The sequence below is a fragment of the Tachysurus vachellii genome, chromosome 6 (assembly GCF_030014155.1).
Source record: "Tachysurus vachellii isolate PV-2020 chromosome 6, HZAU_Pvac_v1, whole genome shotgun sequence".
Lineage (NCBI taxonomy): Eukaryota > Metazoa > Chordata > Actinopteri > Siluriformes > Bagridae > Tachysurus > Tachysurus vachellii.
The window spans coordinates 16,134,510-16,151,868 of NC_083465.1; the positions used below are offsets into that span (position 1 = coordinate 16,134,510).

At 38.6% G+C, this 17,359-nt stretch overlaps 1 protein-coding gene across 3 annotated transcripts in view; it reads right to left on the reverse strand.

The window, feature by feature from the left end:
* Nucleotides 1-1,946: 1,946 nt before the first annotated feature.
* The window catches only part of unc5b (unc-5 netrin receptor B), a 55,975-nt gene continuing 40,562 nt past the window's right edge, over nucleotides 1,947-17,359 (reverse strand). The window contains exons 5-17 of one of the 3 annotated variants that reach the window (XM_060872547.1): nucleotides 16,098-16,278; nucleotides 15,520-15,687; nucleotides 15,157-15,321; nucleotides 12,578-12,610; nucleotides 10,364-10,549; nucleotides 9,668-10,006; nucleotides 9,446-9,533; nucleotides 8,340-8,508; nucleotides 8,003-8,242; nucleotides 7,753-7,902; nucleotides 6,891-7,055; nucleotides 6,608-6,786; nucleotides 1,947-5,734 (exon numbers count right to left, since the gene is read on the reverse strand). In XM_060872547.1, the coding sequence (XP_060728530.1) occupies nucleotides 5,569-5,734; nucleotides 6,608-6,786; nucleotides 6,891-7,055; nucleotides 7,753-7,902; nucleotides 8,003-8,242; nucleotides 8,340-8,508; nucleotides 9,446-9,533; nucleotides 9,668-10,006; nucleotides 10,364-10,549; nucleotides 12,578-12,610; nucleotides 15,157-15,321; nucleotides 15,520-15,687; nucleotides 16,098-16,278 (2,229 nt within the window). In that variant the 3' untranslated portion in view covers nucleotides 1,947-5,568. Of the gene's footprint in view, nucleotides 5,735-6,607; nucleotides 6,787-6,890; nucleotides 7,056-7,752; nucleotides 7,903-8,002; nucleotides 8,243-8,339; nucleotides 8,509-9,445; nucleotides 9,534-9,667; nucleotides 10,034-10,363; nucleotides 10,550-12,577; nucleotides 12,611-15,156; nucleotides 15,322-15,519; nucleotides 15,688-16,097; nucleotides 16,279-17,359 lie in introns of all 3 variants that reach the window. The other 2 variants (XM_060872546.1, XM_060872548.1) reach the window with 2 other exon arrangements.

A 17,359-nucleotide genomic window follows, 5' to 3' on the forward strand; every position in this document is an offset into this window, starting at 1 on the left:
GTATATTGTTAGTAGTTCACTCTAAAAATGTACTTACATTATAAATACATGTACATAAACAGACACATGTCTTTTATATTTAGAGATATAGAGAGGTACATACATTATTATTTATAGAGAGGTACTGAGACTGCAGCCTGTAAAGATAAGGCACCCAGCTACTTTAATGTACATAATAGTATTGCATTTTGATCTATAGGTCATAGAATATGCAGAAATGTTTAGAACATCTTAGAGGCCTGTGATTGTAATCCAATAGATGGCAGTAAAGGTTTGCATCTTATGGGCAAAAGACAACCTCTTAGCCTCATAGAGTAGCTAATGTTTTGTGTAAATGAAGCAGGAAGACAGATTTCATTCTTCTTCTCACTCCCACAGAGACAATTTATTAAACACTAATTTAGTACCACTATGCCTGAATCAGGTAATCACTATTCTCTACACTGCCCTACACTCTCTCTTACTCTCTCTCTCTTCTCTCATACTCTCTTATGCTGCAAGAAGAGACCTGAGATACATAATATACATATAGTACACACACACACACACACACACACACACACACACACACACACACACACACACACACACACACACATATATATATATATATATATATATATATATATATAGAGAGAGAGAGAGAGAGAGAGAGAGAGAGAGGCTTTAATTGTGAATAATCAAAGTTTGAGTTCTGTATAACAACAACAAAAAAAGAATATATATTTGCAGTGAGAAATTTCCAGAGAGACTGCAAAATTCTAAACAGAGACAGAAACAGTTTATTTTAAATTAATCAGACTGAATAAGCTAGTATTCAACAGTGGGCTATTAAGCACGCCACTAGAGATATCAAATGTGTTAATGCACAGAAAAAGGGCAATGTTTGATCACTGACAGAGATCATTTTAACAGCTAAAGAATTACTGAAAGCTCTTATTGTGTATTTGAAGCACCGGATGTCGGCTCAGAAAAGCTTTTCAGTTCCACTTGCTCCATCGCTGTCTTGTTCCTCTCTGGTGTACTGTGAAGTCTTTTATCACAGAGATAAATGGAAGAGAGTCTGTTCCCCACTTCTCTGTAATGAGCCAGGGAGGAGAGAAGAGACAAGGATCCTCACTCCATCGTCTGCTTAATCTGACTGAGACCAGAAAAATACCTTCTTTAAAACGTTGATAATGTGAAAACGAGTGTTAAAAATGTTGAAAAACAATCCTTTTGGAAACTTTATTGATGTGAGGTTCAGTCAGCCTTCTAATATCCCTTTATAGAGCATAAGGCAGCTTAGATGAAAAAGAAAATTCTTCAGTATATATTGGGAAGGTCTTTCTTTCCTGATTGTCCTTTTTTTTTAATCTATCTATCTATCTATCTATCTATCTATCTATCTATCTATCTATCTATCTATCTATCTATCTATCTATCTATCTATCTATCTATCTAACTACAGTATCTATCACTCTCTCAGGAGCATAACAATATTGTGTATCATTGGTGTTTTCCCCTCATTTCATGTGATATGATGTTCATGAGACGATACATCTCTCTATCGAACACATTCAACACTGCATAATAAAGAAGAATATTAAGTAGGCATAAAGTGCTTATATCATTTGAGGTGCAATAAACATTTAAACTTAATCAAGCCGTCTGTCCCACATTCCTCTTCATTGCAAATCAGCAGAGGCTACACAAAATTAAAAAAAAAAAAATGCTTCTCGTAAGCATGCGGTTTTCTCTCTGCTCTCTCTCCTTTAAGAGTTAAAGGAATCTGCATGCAGGTTGGGGCAATGCTTTCTTTCTTTCTTTCTTTCTTTCTTTCTTTCTTTCTTTCTTTCTTTTTTCCTTCCTTCCTATCTTAATTCTTCCATTTGTCTTCCATGAGTTCTCATAATAATTGCATAAACTACGTTGAAACAGCAAAGAAATGATCACAGACATTCATGTTTCTTGTTAAACTAAGAAATATAATTTATTGCATAAAAATTATATTTAGTTACAGTAAGAAGGCTAAACATTTATGTACAATAGACATTTACAGTGTTTAAATGAAACAAACAAACAAAAAAAACACCTCAGAGTTCTGGTATGACATCAGAACTAAATGACTCAGGGTTTGTGAAAAGCAACAAACATCCAGAAAGAGGTTGAACTCAGAAGGTTGAGACCAGATGCAGTCCCATGTCTCATACCTGACGACTGTCCAAAGGTTTGTGTCTGGGTTAGAAGAGGTTTCCCGAAACAAACTGATGTGCTTAGGAGCTTTCTGTACAATCAACAGTGTCATAACTGCCAGTCATTTTCATGGGTAGAGGTTTTAATTTACTCCTCCTAGAATTTTTATTTTTGTTTATTGATGGCAGAATTTTTCCACACAGATCAGAAAAGCAGAAAAGAGCACATGGAAACCACTTATAAGCCCAGCATCCTGGAGTCATTTTAAATTGTTTGTTTCTGCTGATGAGCCTTGGAGAAGCTTTATATCCTTAAGGCCTGTTCTAGCATGTGTCAGTAGTACAGCATGACAATCTCCAAACTGACACTTGCACATCCAGCGGAAAACTTTAAGGAGGTCTGCAAATTTACTCATTTTGTACTTGCATAGAATTTACATAAAAAGGTAAAAGAAACTGCTACAAAATGAGGCCCTTCAATCAGCACGCATTCAACAGCACTTGTACTGTACACACACACACACACAACACAAAAATTACTTTTCCAGAAACATGGACAGATACTGCTTATTTTCTGGAGGATATCTCAACACTTTTACAGAAAAAACAAAAAAATTAAAACATATTGTGACCTTAGAATTATATTGTTCTACCTGGTTAAAAAGCAGGTTTTGTTTTATATCAAGCATCAAATAAATGACATATCAGCTAACAAATGCTACACTAGTGACATCCATATTTATATGTCAGTAGGGTTTAAGGGTTTAAAGTTTAAAAGTGCTTTAAATGTGTATTATCAAAACCCTGAGATATTTAAAGAGTGGGTATTTGACCAGGTAGGAAACATGGGTATGGAGTTATTAGCATGACTGCAATTCAGTAATTCATTTTAAAACACAGGTGACACATCAGTGCATTTGCACTCCAGTTTTCTAAAATTTTACTTCTGAAATGATTCTAAAATTCTAAAATTCCAAAATTCTAAATGAAGACATTCAAACAATAAATATACAATGGGGAAAAAACTATTTTACTGACAAAAGTATAAAGCTACACTTCATTAAACCAATAGGTGCAATAGCTACTTAATATATTAAACTATTTATTATTTAGCTAATATTTAGTCCTGCTTCCACATTGAGCTACTGCAAAAAAAATAAAAAACATTACTGGAGGTAGGTCGGTTAACATTTAACACTAGCATTTCGAAGCTTTCTACTGTGCTCGGGGCTTTTTTCAATCTTTTTTTTTTTTTTTTATTTAACACATTGTTAGAGATGTAAATACACGAAACTAGGGTTAGGGTTAGGATTCTTTTCTACTAGACTAGCTATATGAACTATGAATTTCATTTAACACTTAAATGTGTTTTTTTCCTTCGCATTTATATGCCACAAACATGTCTGATAGCACTGCTGTGCTCTATTCACTGTATTAAACTGGGCAGACTTTGATTGGCAATTTATTACAATTAATAAAATTATTCATTAATAATTCATCTACAATTATGATGGGCTGTGATAGAATCCAAGTTCATTCCAAGTTCATTTTAGACGTGCAACTTTGCTTAAAATATAGAACCAGAGAACGTGTAAAATAAAAAGGGAGCGAGAGAGATAGAGAGAAATAGAAAGAGAGAGAGAGAGAGAGAGAGAGAGAGAGAGAGAGAGAGAATAATACCAAATATGAAGTCAGGTTCCAACTAACGTGCTGAACTCATTTCCGGCCAAAATGCCAGACTGAACCTTATAATATTAAGGTCACAATATGCTAATGATACAACATCAAAATGGACAAATGGTAAAGGGTCCATGACAGCCATGGCTGTTAGTCTCACACTATAGTAACATTTCCAACCCACAGTCCGAGAAGACTGTGGACGTGACACAATGCAGTCCAAAGAGCAGCCATGCCATTTCCAAAGACACTAAACACAAGGCCTACAATTGCATGACCTTAGAGTCTGAGCAGTGATTAATGGCTCGAGTTGAACCCAAACACCAGATCACAGAACCAGAGCTCACATTTTTCATGTGCTTCAATGTATGAAATGACAGTTTACCCATGACATATTAAACAGCATTTAAAAAGCTTGCCACACGACATGAAGTCATTTAAGCACTTTGTAACCACTCCTTGCTTGTGGAACGTAATGCAACAGCAGTCAAGTACAGATGCATACGTTCTATTAAACATTACAGCAGATAGAATGAATGAGAGAGAATCAAAAAATAATCCACTAATATGGACAGTAAATTAAAAAGTGCGTTCCCTATAGGAAACCATTGTGTGATAGCACTTCTGCATTTTATGTGTTGAAGAGAAAATGTCATTAAAAACAATCAAGATTACTAAAAAAAGCAAAATGGAAATTCAATTCCTACAAATTTTTCCTCTAGAGATGCACTGATACTCGGCTCTGTTATAGGATCTGATTTGATGTGTTTTTTCATGACAGTGAGTGAGGCTGACTTGAACACGGCACCATCATGTCTCTGATATTTTGCATAACTAGGCAACAGCAGCTTGCAGAGGTTTGGCTTGTTTCCTGTGAGGATGTCAGTACTGAATCAGTATCAGGTATCTGGAGCAATACTTTTAGTATACGCAGTACTTATTGTATTAAAACTTGTAATCAGTACATCCCTACTTTCTTGCAACAACAGCTCCTTGTTTCTTTTTGCTAATCATAAGCATGTCAAGCTTTTGTCAAACAGGAGCAGTGTCAAGTTCACTACAGGCTATTCTCAATATGTTGTAAATAAAAATGGTAAAACTAATAACTATTGCAGCACTGCTGTTTCTGAGTCTATGTCTGGTTAATTTGGCTACTTGCGTGCTTTATTATCAACACTCTATTCTTTATAACTGTGTGTGTGTGTGAGCAACTTGAGAAAATGCTTCACTCCAGAGTCTGTTTGATGGTGACTTGAAGCCTCCAGTAATCACTAGGAAACAAAAGCTCAATCACGACCTTAAGTGACGCTTAATCATGCACTTTCACACTTAGCTTCCAGCATGAAGGCTGAGTGTGTGGGTGTTTGTGTATATGCCCGTGTTTCGATGAAAAATTATTCACGTCCGAGAGGGCAAAAAGCATTCTTGAATCATGACCTTGTACATGAAGATTTAAGCAGACAGGCCCAGATTTAAACCTGCTACCTGCATTAAGAGTAAAAAATGTTCTCATTCAAATGACATCACATTTTTTGGTTCATGTTCATTGTGACTGAAGACTGAGAGATCGTGGAGCTAGCAGCTTGCAGCTCTGTTTCTTCTGTAGTGCACACACGGTGACGAGTCAGGGTGTGTGGTCACATTTCTATGCCCGTCCACTGGCATTAATGATTGCTTTATTCATGGTGCCACATTTCTATCCTTTTTGATTACCCAATCAGCAGTCATCATCTGTCGTCATAACAACCAAGACCTCACTCTTGCCCATCTCTTCCAGAGCAGTCGCCAGGGAGACCAGGTCGGCATCACCGTGGTGACAAGCTTCCCACAGGTCGAGCAGCACACCTGTGGGACTTGGCTTGGTGGCAAAGTAGTTCAGGTAACTGTGCAAGAGACATGGAAAGAGCACAACAACACTCAATCACACAGAAAATATCATCCAAAATTTAAAGGGGGAAACCTTCAACCACAGGGTAAAAACACTTTTTGTTATATCTGCATTGAGAATCACACACTGGTGGCTGGTTTATACATTTTATTATAAAATAAAGGCAAACACACACACATAAGGAACAACTGGGAGAAAAGCTGGGAACACATCGCATTCACTCTCACTAAAAGAAAGAATAGAGAACTAATTTTGAATAGAAAACAAATCAACATAATCATACTATATTTATCTTTTTCTCTGCTCTGAGGTCTATATTATATACTGTAAATATATAAACCAGTTCCACCTCCATGATAAAGAGAAAGCAGTAGCCAGTAATCATTTTGGACACAGGCTCTTGATACAATAAAATGTAATATGTTTTTGATTTATGAATTGTCTTTCAAAATCTGTTTTTGTGAGTGGCTCACAAAGATTTGGCATCCATTAAATCCTTTTCTAGTTCTAGATATTAATAGCACCATAGAATCTCCAAATTTAAAATATTATTTGCATAATGTCTTGAGCCAGTGACATCCTGAATATTATTCAATGTGATGTAGGAGCTTCTATTAACATGATTATAAATGCAGACATCTACCTACACACTAAATCTAATTTTATCCTAAGACCCAAAAAAAAACAACCTTTTGGCTCTTTTACATTCTTAAAATAAATGCTGCAGTGTGTTAAATGCTGCAGGTTTTCCTTGTGGGAGGAAACGGTCAGATATTCCTATCCATGTGGGACAGTTGGTTCCTACCAAGCAAGATACCACACACATACACATGCACACACACTTACACACTTATGCTAAAACACTCACCTGTCAAAGCCCAGGCTGTGTGCAAGCAGTCTCCAGTCACAGCCACGGGCACTGGGGGCATCAAGACTGGCACAGATCTTTTGGCGGATAGAGGCTGGCAGGCGGAAGGCATAAGGACCCACCTGAGATGACGGCAGGCTTGTTCCTGCTGCAGGCAGCGGTGAATGTGGGGGCAATGTCTGACACACAAGCACAAACAAGCACACGCATAAATGATTCATTCAAATAAGCAGTCTGGGGTAATTTAGTTGAGTACCAATTGCACTTTCCACAGTGTCTGTACCTCCTGGATGTCTGTGTGGAGCTGGAATATCTGTCCCTCCCCTTCTACCTGTCTCACACAGATCTTACAGCTGAGCTGGGACACAGCCAGGCTGCCTCTCTCCAGGCTAAAGGTGCAGTGCAGGGGCCGCTGGCTCCCATTCCAGATGTGGTAGAATGGGATCTCCTATAATACACACAGCAAAAATGAAGGTAAGCTTAAAATGAACAAACACCTTTGCTGATATTAACACATCTGCAAACCTGTTTTTTACATAGCATATGTATTTGTCACTTGCAGAATCTCCCCATTCACTCAATACTTTATATTTCTACACATCAGAACACTCTCTCTCTCACTCACTCATTTTCTACCGCTTATCCGAACTATCTTGGGTCACGGGGATCTCAGGCGTCATCGGGCATCAAGGCAGGATACACCCCGGACGGAGTGCCAACCCATCACAGGGCACACACACACTCTCATTCACACACTACGGACAATTTACCAGAGATGCCAATCAACCTACCATGCATGTCTTTGGACCGAGGAAGGAAACCCCCGAGGCACGGGGAGAATATGCAAACTTCACACACACAAGTTTATAAAATTTTGCATTATGTTGGATTTTCCTTTTATTCTGTCATTTCTTTCTATATTCCTTGCATTATAATAAGTGTTACATTTAAAGTTAACCCTGATATGGATAAACTGTAATTTACTCTGCCTTGGAAATTATGTATCCCTTATTACAGTATGATTAATTAAATACAGCAGATACTTGTACATGTAATAAGAACTTCTCTCAGTGTATTGTCAAAATCAGAATCCACGATACTGCACTTATACTACAACTAGTACTGTAGGTGACAAAACATCTCACCTGATACTTAGCAAGAAGCTTGCTCCTCCAATAAGAGTGTGGGATGTCATGGATTGACAGTCGTAGGTTGTTGTAACTGTCCTTAAAGAGGAGTGACTTGGGATCCTCCAGTAACACCCCACCAAGCGTTCGCTCAAATTCTAACACTTCCTGCGTGTCAGAAAAATCAGCGATCAAAAGGAAAAAATGTGTGAAGAGAAGAAAAAGAGAGCAAATAATGTCTGGTTTTATGCTTGATTGACTAGCTAACCTTTAGGGCATATGGTGTATCTTGTATGCAGTAGACCCTTAGACTGTAATCCAGAGAGAGGCAAGGAGCTCGTGGAGCAAACAGGGCAAGCTGTAGCCTCTTACAAGCAGGTTGAGGAGGAACTGACTGACCCACCAGACCATAGGTGCCTAAGTGCTCCATCAGTATGTGGCAGCTCTGCTCCTCCAATTGCATGTAACATGGCGAGGACAAACTCTCCTCTCCTATAGTCAGCACCTCCTAATGGCAGGGAATTCAAATAGAAATGTGTTATGGAGCCTTGTTTGATAAGGTCTTTGCTAGAAGATGATTTTTACTCATCTGATTTGTTGCTCACCTCCCAGAATCCTTGGTTGCTCTGTGTTTTGAGAGTGAGGCTCCAGTTGGGAGTCTCGAGGTACGCACAGTGGGGCAGGGTGAGGATGACTGGACGGCTTAGCAGCATGGCTGAGGGCCCACAGCTCACCACTGGACTCAGGACTGTCTGACCACCTTCCGATGGCAACCTTGTAAAAAGCGCACATAAGCAAAATGCAGTGTCATTACTGGATTTCATGTAATATTGCCAAAGAAATTTTAAAATAAATGAAGGAAAAATCAAGAAGGCTATGGTAACCCAAATAACCTCTCCTTACGATTATGGTAAGCAGAAAGACATCTCACTATACACAACATGCCAAACCTTAAGGCAGATAGGCTTCAACAGAAGAAGACCTCAATCTAACAGAGTTAAATCAATTACTACTGATTCATACAAACTTCTTTAGGTGCTAATTGAAAAACTTTTTAATTAACAAAGGAAAAGTTGTATGTACAGTTAACGATCACAATATAAACAGTAATTAATGTTACTATAACATACGACTATGAAGCTTAATTCAAATGTGCTCCATGACAAAAAGAACCAGACAAATAAGTTTATCAGTGCACTAGTTGCACACGCAGAGAGACATCACTGACAAGCTCTACAGAGTCAGAGTGCAGATAGCAGCAGATCCTTCTCCAGCAATGCTCCTGTTGACAAAAGGCCTTAATGAGACACTTCAAAACAAAAAAAAAAAAATGTGGATCAGCAGAAAAGTTGGAACAAAAGCACTAGCAGAGCTGTTTTCATTTCATATTAGTCCTGCTTTCACCTCCTGGGGGTTGAAGTGCTGTCACTTACGCAACAGTGTTTCTGCAGTTAAAAACAGCCTTGCTACAGTATGGCTGTAATGATTTAGTAAATTAGACTGTTGGCTGTGGCAACAAGTAAAGGTGCAAATGACAGCTAAATGAAACCCAGAACTGTGACAACACAGAGTGAGAGAGAGTGAGAGAGAGATAGAGAGAGAGCAAGAGAGAGAGAGAGAGAGAGAGAGAGAGAGAGAGAGAGAGAGAGAAGCAAGCCAGCATGAAAAATGGCTAGAAAATAGTAAAAAACTGTTACTGGGGCTGACTTACGTAGTCTTCTCCCATTTGTTGATGATGAGATACATTTCATAGAATTTCCCCTGAGGAATGGTTCCTGGCGGTACCAATAGGCTCACACCTGAGACACAGACAGAAAGGCAGATAATTTTATTTGGGTAGGAACTTGACACTCCAAAGCCATACTGAAAGTTGAAATCCATATTTAAAAGCCATAATTAGAGAAACTGATAGTTCAAAGTGACATTGAATTGCCTGTGTTAGGGATGGTGAGGCGCCCGCCGAGGCAGCCTAGTGTGGCACTGGTGCTGTGGCCTGATTCAGCTGGCAGAGTGTGTGTGCGATGATCTCGCATACTGCTGCCCATCGTTTTCAAGCTCATAATGTCTTCATCAGCACATCCCAGGCTGGTGGGCAGCTCCAGCGATGACATGGTAGAGGAGTCATACACTTTAATCTTGAGGCTGGGCAAAGCATCCAGCAGGGGCGAGTTGGTCATGGGTATCTTGTGATGCGAGTCAAGTGTGCTCTGTTGCAAGGAGGAGAAGATCGGCCCCCGGAATGATCCAGCGCTAGCAGTGAGGTCAGGAGGAGCTGAGGAGTGCAGCACATGAAGGTTATCTAATAAAAAAGGAAGGCAAACACAGAGAGAACATTTCTCTGAGGACAGAGCAGAAGTAATAGGATTTTCCAGTTATGGCAGGAGCTGCCTGAGAAAAGAAATCTTTTAAGAGAGGCAAGGATTTGAAAGAGTGCTTATGTGGAGGAGTGATTAGGTTGAAGTGAGACAAAGCACCAAAGACAGCAGGGGAAAAGCAAGTGAACAGCTGAAGAGAATTAAGAACCTTAGATAAAGCTTAAAAAGAAGCAGTTTATACTGGGTTTAACTGAAATTGAGATGTAATAAGCTATAGAGATATGTATATGGAGAAACAGACAGTGGGGTCTCACCTTGTCTTGGAGGTTTGCCAGGATGAAAAGCAGCAGCAAGGGCAGATGAGGAGTCAGTGATATCTCCGCGGAAATGGCGACAGCCTCGGCGGTAAGCCAGGATGCCCACACTGAGCACAAGGATTACACACAGCAACAGAGCACCCACGAGCCTTGCATACATAGCCACTCCTGCCCCCGAATCCACTAAACACACACACACACACGCACTCATTTACATATACAAGCATCTACATATACTACATGCACACATATGAGTACTAACATAACTTTAATTAAATCATATCACCATTTTACTTTATGAATAAACTGACCTGCTGAAACAACCTTAGACTTCATGACTGTCTTAATGTTGAATTTTACAATAAACTGACAGGGTTTCTTCTGATACCTTACCAGCACACAAAGGAGAAAAGAGACAAAAAAGAGGATAAAAGAGGAAGGTAAAATGGGGCTAACAGTCACAAAAAAGAATCAAGAAGCAAGAAATAAGGATGAAACATAAGCGATGGGAGTTGTCTAATTATGAAGAAAGGGAAATTAGGTCAAGATGATCTGCTGATAGGTATGTAGCAAAGACTTATATGTATATAACAAAGGCTTCAACTACAGTATACTGTATGGCCAAGAGAGGGTGGGCACCAGACTGTCATAACCAGATGTGCTTTTTGTGCCTATTCAGCCTCAAGAGCATTAGTGAGGTCAGGCCCTGATGTAGAACATCCTGGCAAGTGGTTGGCGTTTCAGTTTATACCAAAGGAGGACATTGTTTTGAGGTCAGGGCTCTGGGCAGGCCACTTGAATGCTTCCAAACCAACCTCGACAAACAATGTTTTGATGGAGCTCTTTGTGTACAGGGGCATTGCCATGGTGGAACAGGACTGCACTGGGCCCCTGCAGTCTGAGTGAATGGAGGTACATTGTAGTAATTGTAGGCAATCAAGTGTCTCAAAGTTTGAAGGAGGCCGACAAATACACAAAAGCATCCACATTCTCTTGGCCATACAGTGTACTGTATATGATAAAGACCAATATGTAAAATAAAAGGTCTGTAATTAGAACACCTATATATATATATATATATATATATATATATATATATATATATATATATATATATATATATATATATATATATGTATATGTATATATATGACAAATGCTCCCATGTACAGTACATGACAAAGACCCATGAGTCAACTACAAAGGCCTATGTGTATATGACAAAATCAGAATATAGATGATAGAATAGAGAAAATATGAGCTAGAATAAGAGCATATGGCATTGATTAGTAAGAGGGATCAAATGACAAGACTGCAGTGAATCTGGCACTGATCATAGCTTATAACTTTAGACAGAACAGAGCAGATGAATTCAGCGCAATTTTTTCACTTTTCCTGTTATCAAGGGTCACAGTAATCTAAACATTAGCCTCCCATAAACCACAGTGCTGATCATGGAGGGCCAGATACATGCTCTCATTAAGCTGTACCTGAAACTGGTATATGCATTATATAGTTTTTTTGCAGATATTTACATATTCATTTTTAATGCATCAGTCACCACTGAACAGTGATTCAGCCCCTGGTAGTGTGCTGATATTACAAAACCATGTCATTTTGGTCAAATGCTTTTGTAATTACTTTTTTCTGATCGTCTACAGGAGAAATAGTTTAATCGTATTATTGCCATTACTTCTTCTGAGTTCATTAGGCAGAGAATTTATTATTCCTAAGAATGGTTAATGAGTTTGTAGTTAATGTCTATTTTACGACTAAATCTTACTCAGCCACTAAAATTAGCCTTTTGTTTGTCTTTACACAGTGGATGGGATGTGATGGGTGTGGTGCCTCTTACAGTAAAAGCATATCCTAGTTTATCTCTTCCTGCTGTTTCATTTATATGAGCTTATCCATGTTCGAAAGACTGTGAAATCGATATTTTTGACCTTTCCAAATCCTGGAAGGAATATAATAATCTAAAGTATTCTCCTTACAACAATTATGCAATACAAAAGAACACTCTAAGATGAAATGGGGAAAAAAGTGAAAAAGGGCGGCATGGATCTAGATTAGACATGAATGCTTGGATACACATACATGCACACTGATAAGAGATTTTGCACAGAAGCACACTTGTAGCCCCTCACATAAATCACAGTCACACACACGCAGTGAAGAAATGGATGCACAAACGTGAAAATGAGAACTTACGATGGTTTGTATGTTCAACAGTAACCTTTTTATCTGTTTGAAAGAAAACATAAAAGTAAATAAAATAAACAAAGGAAAAATGGGTCATGCATACAGAAAGTTTGAGATGATCTTAATGAAAATTGATGATGACAAATGAAATGAATGAAATAGGCTAGCACATTTAGTAAATAAATCACCAGCGGCACATCCGACAGAGCTGAGGAAGCTGAAATAAAAGTTGGACATGTGTAAACTGTGAAGGAATTAGTAAATGAAACAGAGAGAGTGAGTGTGTGGGCTGCATTATTAATGATGATGCCTAGGAGCAAATCAAAACCCTCAAGTTGGTGTTCAGACAAACACACACACACACACACACACACACACACACACAGCCTGCCAGCCTGCCTGCATGTTCAGTGAGGCTGTTTTGTAGTGTAAAACTGGCTCATCCGCTAAGCACTGAGTATCAGAATAAATCTTCTTCATTCCCTCAGTGTTCATGTGTTAAGTACCTTACTTCCAAAAATATCAGCATTTATCCTATTCACCATCTGCGCTCTAACTTATGGAAGTAAGCATAATCAGCTCCAATGCAAACACCCACACATGTGCTAACGCTATATTAAGTAAGGAGATATGCTCTTTTAACAGCACCGCATTTTCACAAACGGTTCCGCTCTATGATAATCTCTAATTCTAAAGAAGGCTGAGAAAGCGACTATGAAATACATACAGTAGCTGTGAAATTTAATGAACAAATATTTGGTGAATTAAGAGAGGATAAAATTAATGTGAAATCAAGTAGCTTTTGTACATGAACTCCTTCTTGCAGGGGTGTGTATGTCTGATAGACAAAATATAGTAAAATCCTGAACTAACAGATACTGAATGAACAGAGATGTCCTTGAACAGAGATATCCTCAGCTCAATATATCAAGCAGCAGCCCAATTGTAAATGTACAATCTGATGTCAGTCAAAATCCAAGATTTTCTGACACCTTCTAAATTCCAGAGAGATTTCGGAGTAAAAATATCCGATTATGTTTAACTTTCGGTTCACAATCTCCCACTCAAACTATTTGTACTCATGTTTTCATATAATACTCTGTCAGTAGTGATATTTGCACATTATTTTCACACCATCAGTGAATGAAACCTATGAAACATGCGGAACATGAAACATGAGAGCATTTGCAACTTTAAACTACAATGCGTCATGGAGCAGGTTGGGTCGATTAGTTTCTGGTGAAAAAAGTATTAAACTTTTAAAGGAGTTGTACTCCTTTACTGGAACATGAAACATTACTGGACATGTTTTATCACTCTTTAATCCCACATACTTTCAGTATTCAAATACTGCTGCCCCAAATTCGATTGTCTACTGTATGCACATTCTTAGCGTAAACAGGACTGATCGTGACATTGCATTCTTTGTTTACTGCTTGTGTTTCCTTTGGTGGAGTATTTATTTGCCAATTTATTTCATTTAAATCTATATCTGTTAACATTTAAAACATCATCATCTGGTTAATCCAAACAGCAGACTGATGAATTGATTGCTATATATTTAGTGCTATTGGTTAAGTGATTCAATATTGACCCTTCTGATTAGTATTAAACTACAGTAGACCCTTTCAATAAGTGAGCTAACCCTTATTCCTCTCTTCTATATGTTTTTAACATACAATGTGGGAAAGTCTATTTTCTATTTATTATAAGCTTGGGAAAAGCTGGTGTTTTAGATTTTCATATGAGGATTTTGTGGACACATTATATTATTGGTCTTATATTATTAGCTTTTACATTTCTGCTTTCTTTGACAATTTTTGCTGATTCTTTTTGCACTTGCCGTTTTGTGCAGCTTCCTGCCCATTAATTCTGCTTCCTAAATCATCCATATTGTGCTGACAAGATGGATTGAGTTTATATTACATGTGTATCTCCATTCTTTTCCTTTCCAAAATCTTGATCTAATCTAAAGCATGCTCAAACATCAGGGGCTGTGATAACTGGTGCAGTTATTATACAGCCTATTTGTGTGCAAGACACAATGAGCGAGAGAGCATTTAGTCATTGAGCTATGTTGGTGGGTTGTGCGTGTGCGGATTGTCCAGAAAGCTGGTTTCTTTCTACAGTTTTATTTCATTTTATCTCTATGCAGTTTTATTGCCTCATGCTAAATAGCTTTTCCTTCTTTTCCCTCTCCCCTGTGGGGAGACTAATGCCCTCACTGATACGGGGGAGGGAAAACGCTGCTGCAGGCTCATAACAAACGACCTATAGCATGGCACGGTAGTTGGAATCTGTGGTACAGTGTTTGGAAACCTCTGCTTGACTAAACATGACAAAGCTGCAGTGTGAAAAGTGTAGGAGTGAAATCCTACACAGCTCTTAATAAACTCTCAGCTGCATATTTAACTAGATTGCTATTGAGTCTGTTTTGATTTGGCAGGAAGTGTAGTGAATCTTTAACGCTGTGCTTCTACCCTGACTTCCTGTTTCAGAAGGAAAGCCCTAAGTGTGAACCATTTACATATTACTCTGCATTGGCTCTCCTTCTTTATGTGGCTCAGTGAAAGATCAGTGTAACTCACAGCGGGCACACAGTCCCTCGGTGCAGTTCTTGCTCTCCATCATGCTGCCGCTGCAGTGACGTCCTCCGTTACGTGGGGGAGGAGCCTGACATTCACGGCTGCGCCAGTGTGTGCACTCGGTCCCACATGCTGACCACTTAGCCCACTCCGTCCAGCCTCCATCCACTAGGGGGCAACACACAGCAGATTGATGAGGTTCAAATATAACAGCACAAGTTTCAAATACATCAAGATTCTGGAGACTTGTGTCATTGTTTAGGTGTCTTTGAGTATGGAACATCTGGCACAGGTGAGTGATTCATTATATAATGCTTTTATGTATATACAAGGAAGTCAGTGATTGACAGTGTCAGTCCGTTTCACCTGGACAGAGGGTGGTGCAGGTGACTCTTTGAAAGGGTGAGCCCTCACAAAAAGCACCTCCATTAAGTGGTGCCGGATGGGTGCAACTACGTGTCCGTCGCTGCCAGCCCCGCCCACAACGTGCATTACACTCTGACCACTCTGTCCAGGATGACCAGCCTCCACTCACTAAGGAGGAACATGCACACACAGAGAGACACACACACATACACAGATATTATGAGGCATGCAGTGATGGAACTAGATTCACACAGACTTTTTGTCAAAACAGCAGCTGGTCTGGCACTGTGCTGTGACGCGAATGGTCCAGGGTAACCACAGTAATTAGACAGGGAATGGAACATGAAGCCTTTCCATTTCCGTAAGTCATGTGTCTATAAGAGCTTGATATTCTTTCGTAAGAGACTTAACAGGAGTATTATAAATAACACCATTATATTTATTAACATCAAACAGCACGGAAATGTTTAGCTTAGTGGTAATTTGTGAGTTGTTCCTAAATACAAGAACCGTTGACTAAACTGTTGAACTTTTCACTTTTCCTGAAGTTCAGAAGCAAGATTATTTTGGGTCATTACCATATACAATGAGAGTTGCGGTGCTGCTGCGTCGCTTGGCAACCACATTTCGGGCCACACACGTGTAGTTAGCTGTGTCAGAAAGACGTGCCTGCTTGATAATGAGGTCATGATCAATGGTTATAAGGAAGTTGGAGTCCTGCACAGGATCAACAAGCTCCTCATTCTTCAACCATTCTACCTGTGAAATTAGAGGAAGAAATCTAGCTGCGATTTACTGTGTTAAAATATTGTGCCCTCTAAGAAAACATTCAGTAACACATTCTTTACACTTACTTGGTGAAAGTGTTGAAAAACTGTCTATAATAACTTATACATCTCTATGTGTATGTTTGATTCTCAGCAACCATGAACACACATCAATGGTGTTTCAGAAGTATTTGACCAGGTAGGAAACAGTACTGTGTTGAAAGGAATGGCCTGACCAGCCACAAAAGATTAACCAAATCAAGCTGGACCAAAAGGGCCAAAAGAAGTGTTTAAGAAAATCCAAAAGTCTCTGCAAAGTCCAAAGGGAGGCACAACAGTGCTTCTCTAAAAAATGCCTAAAAAATTATTGTTTGTATGGAGAAAGTGTATTTAATGAAGTTCTTTTTTTTTTATAAGCAGTAAAATACAGTTACAGTATAATTAAATTTACAGTTCCAAACATTATCCTGTGTTCTATTTACCCTCAACACGACATGTGATATAACACAACACACAAGCCGCACCTCCCCAACGTGCATTTTTCATATAACAGCACAGTCTGGGGTGTGTTAGTCAACTTAAACAACACTGACTTGCTAACGATTACAATGTTAATTTATTCATATATGACATCACAAATTATTTTTGGTTAATAGTTAGATTTAATGTTATAGAACATCTGAGAGACAAGTTAGTTCTGTTCTCATCTACCATACAGTTGTGGTAAATTATCCCTGTAGTTATTCCCCCTGCAGTATCTCCTCCTTTCTATCTCTCTCTGTCTCTCTCTCTCTCTCTCTGTCTCTCTCTCTCTCTCTCTCTCTATATATATATATATATATATATATATATATATCTATATATATATATATATATATATATATATATATATATATATATATATCTCACTGTTATGACAGAAATCCATGTTAAATAAATGTCTCCTGAAAACATCACCAGATTTTTTTTTCATTCATTCATTCATTCATTCATTCATTCATTCACGCACTCATTTTCTACCGCTTATCCGAACTACCTCGGGTCACGGAGAGCCTGTGCCTATCTCAGACGTC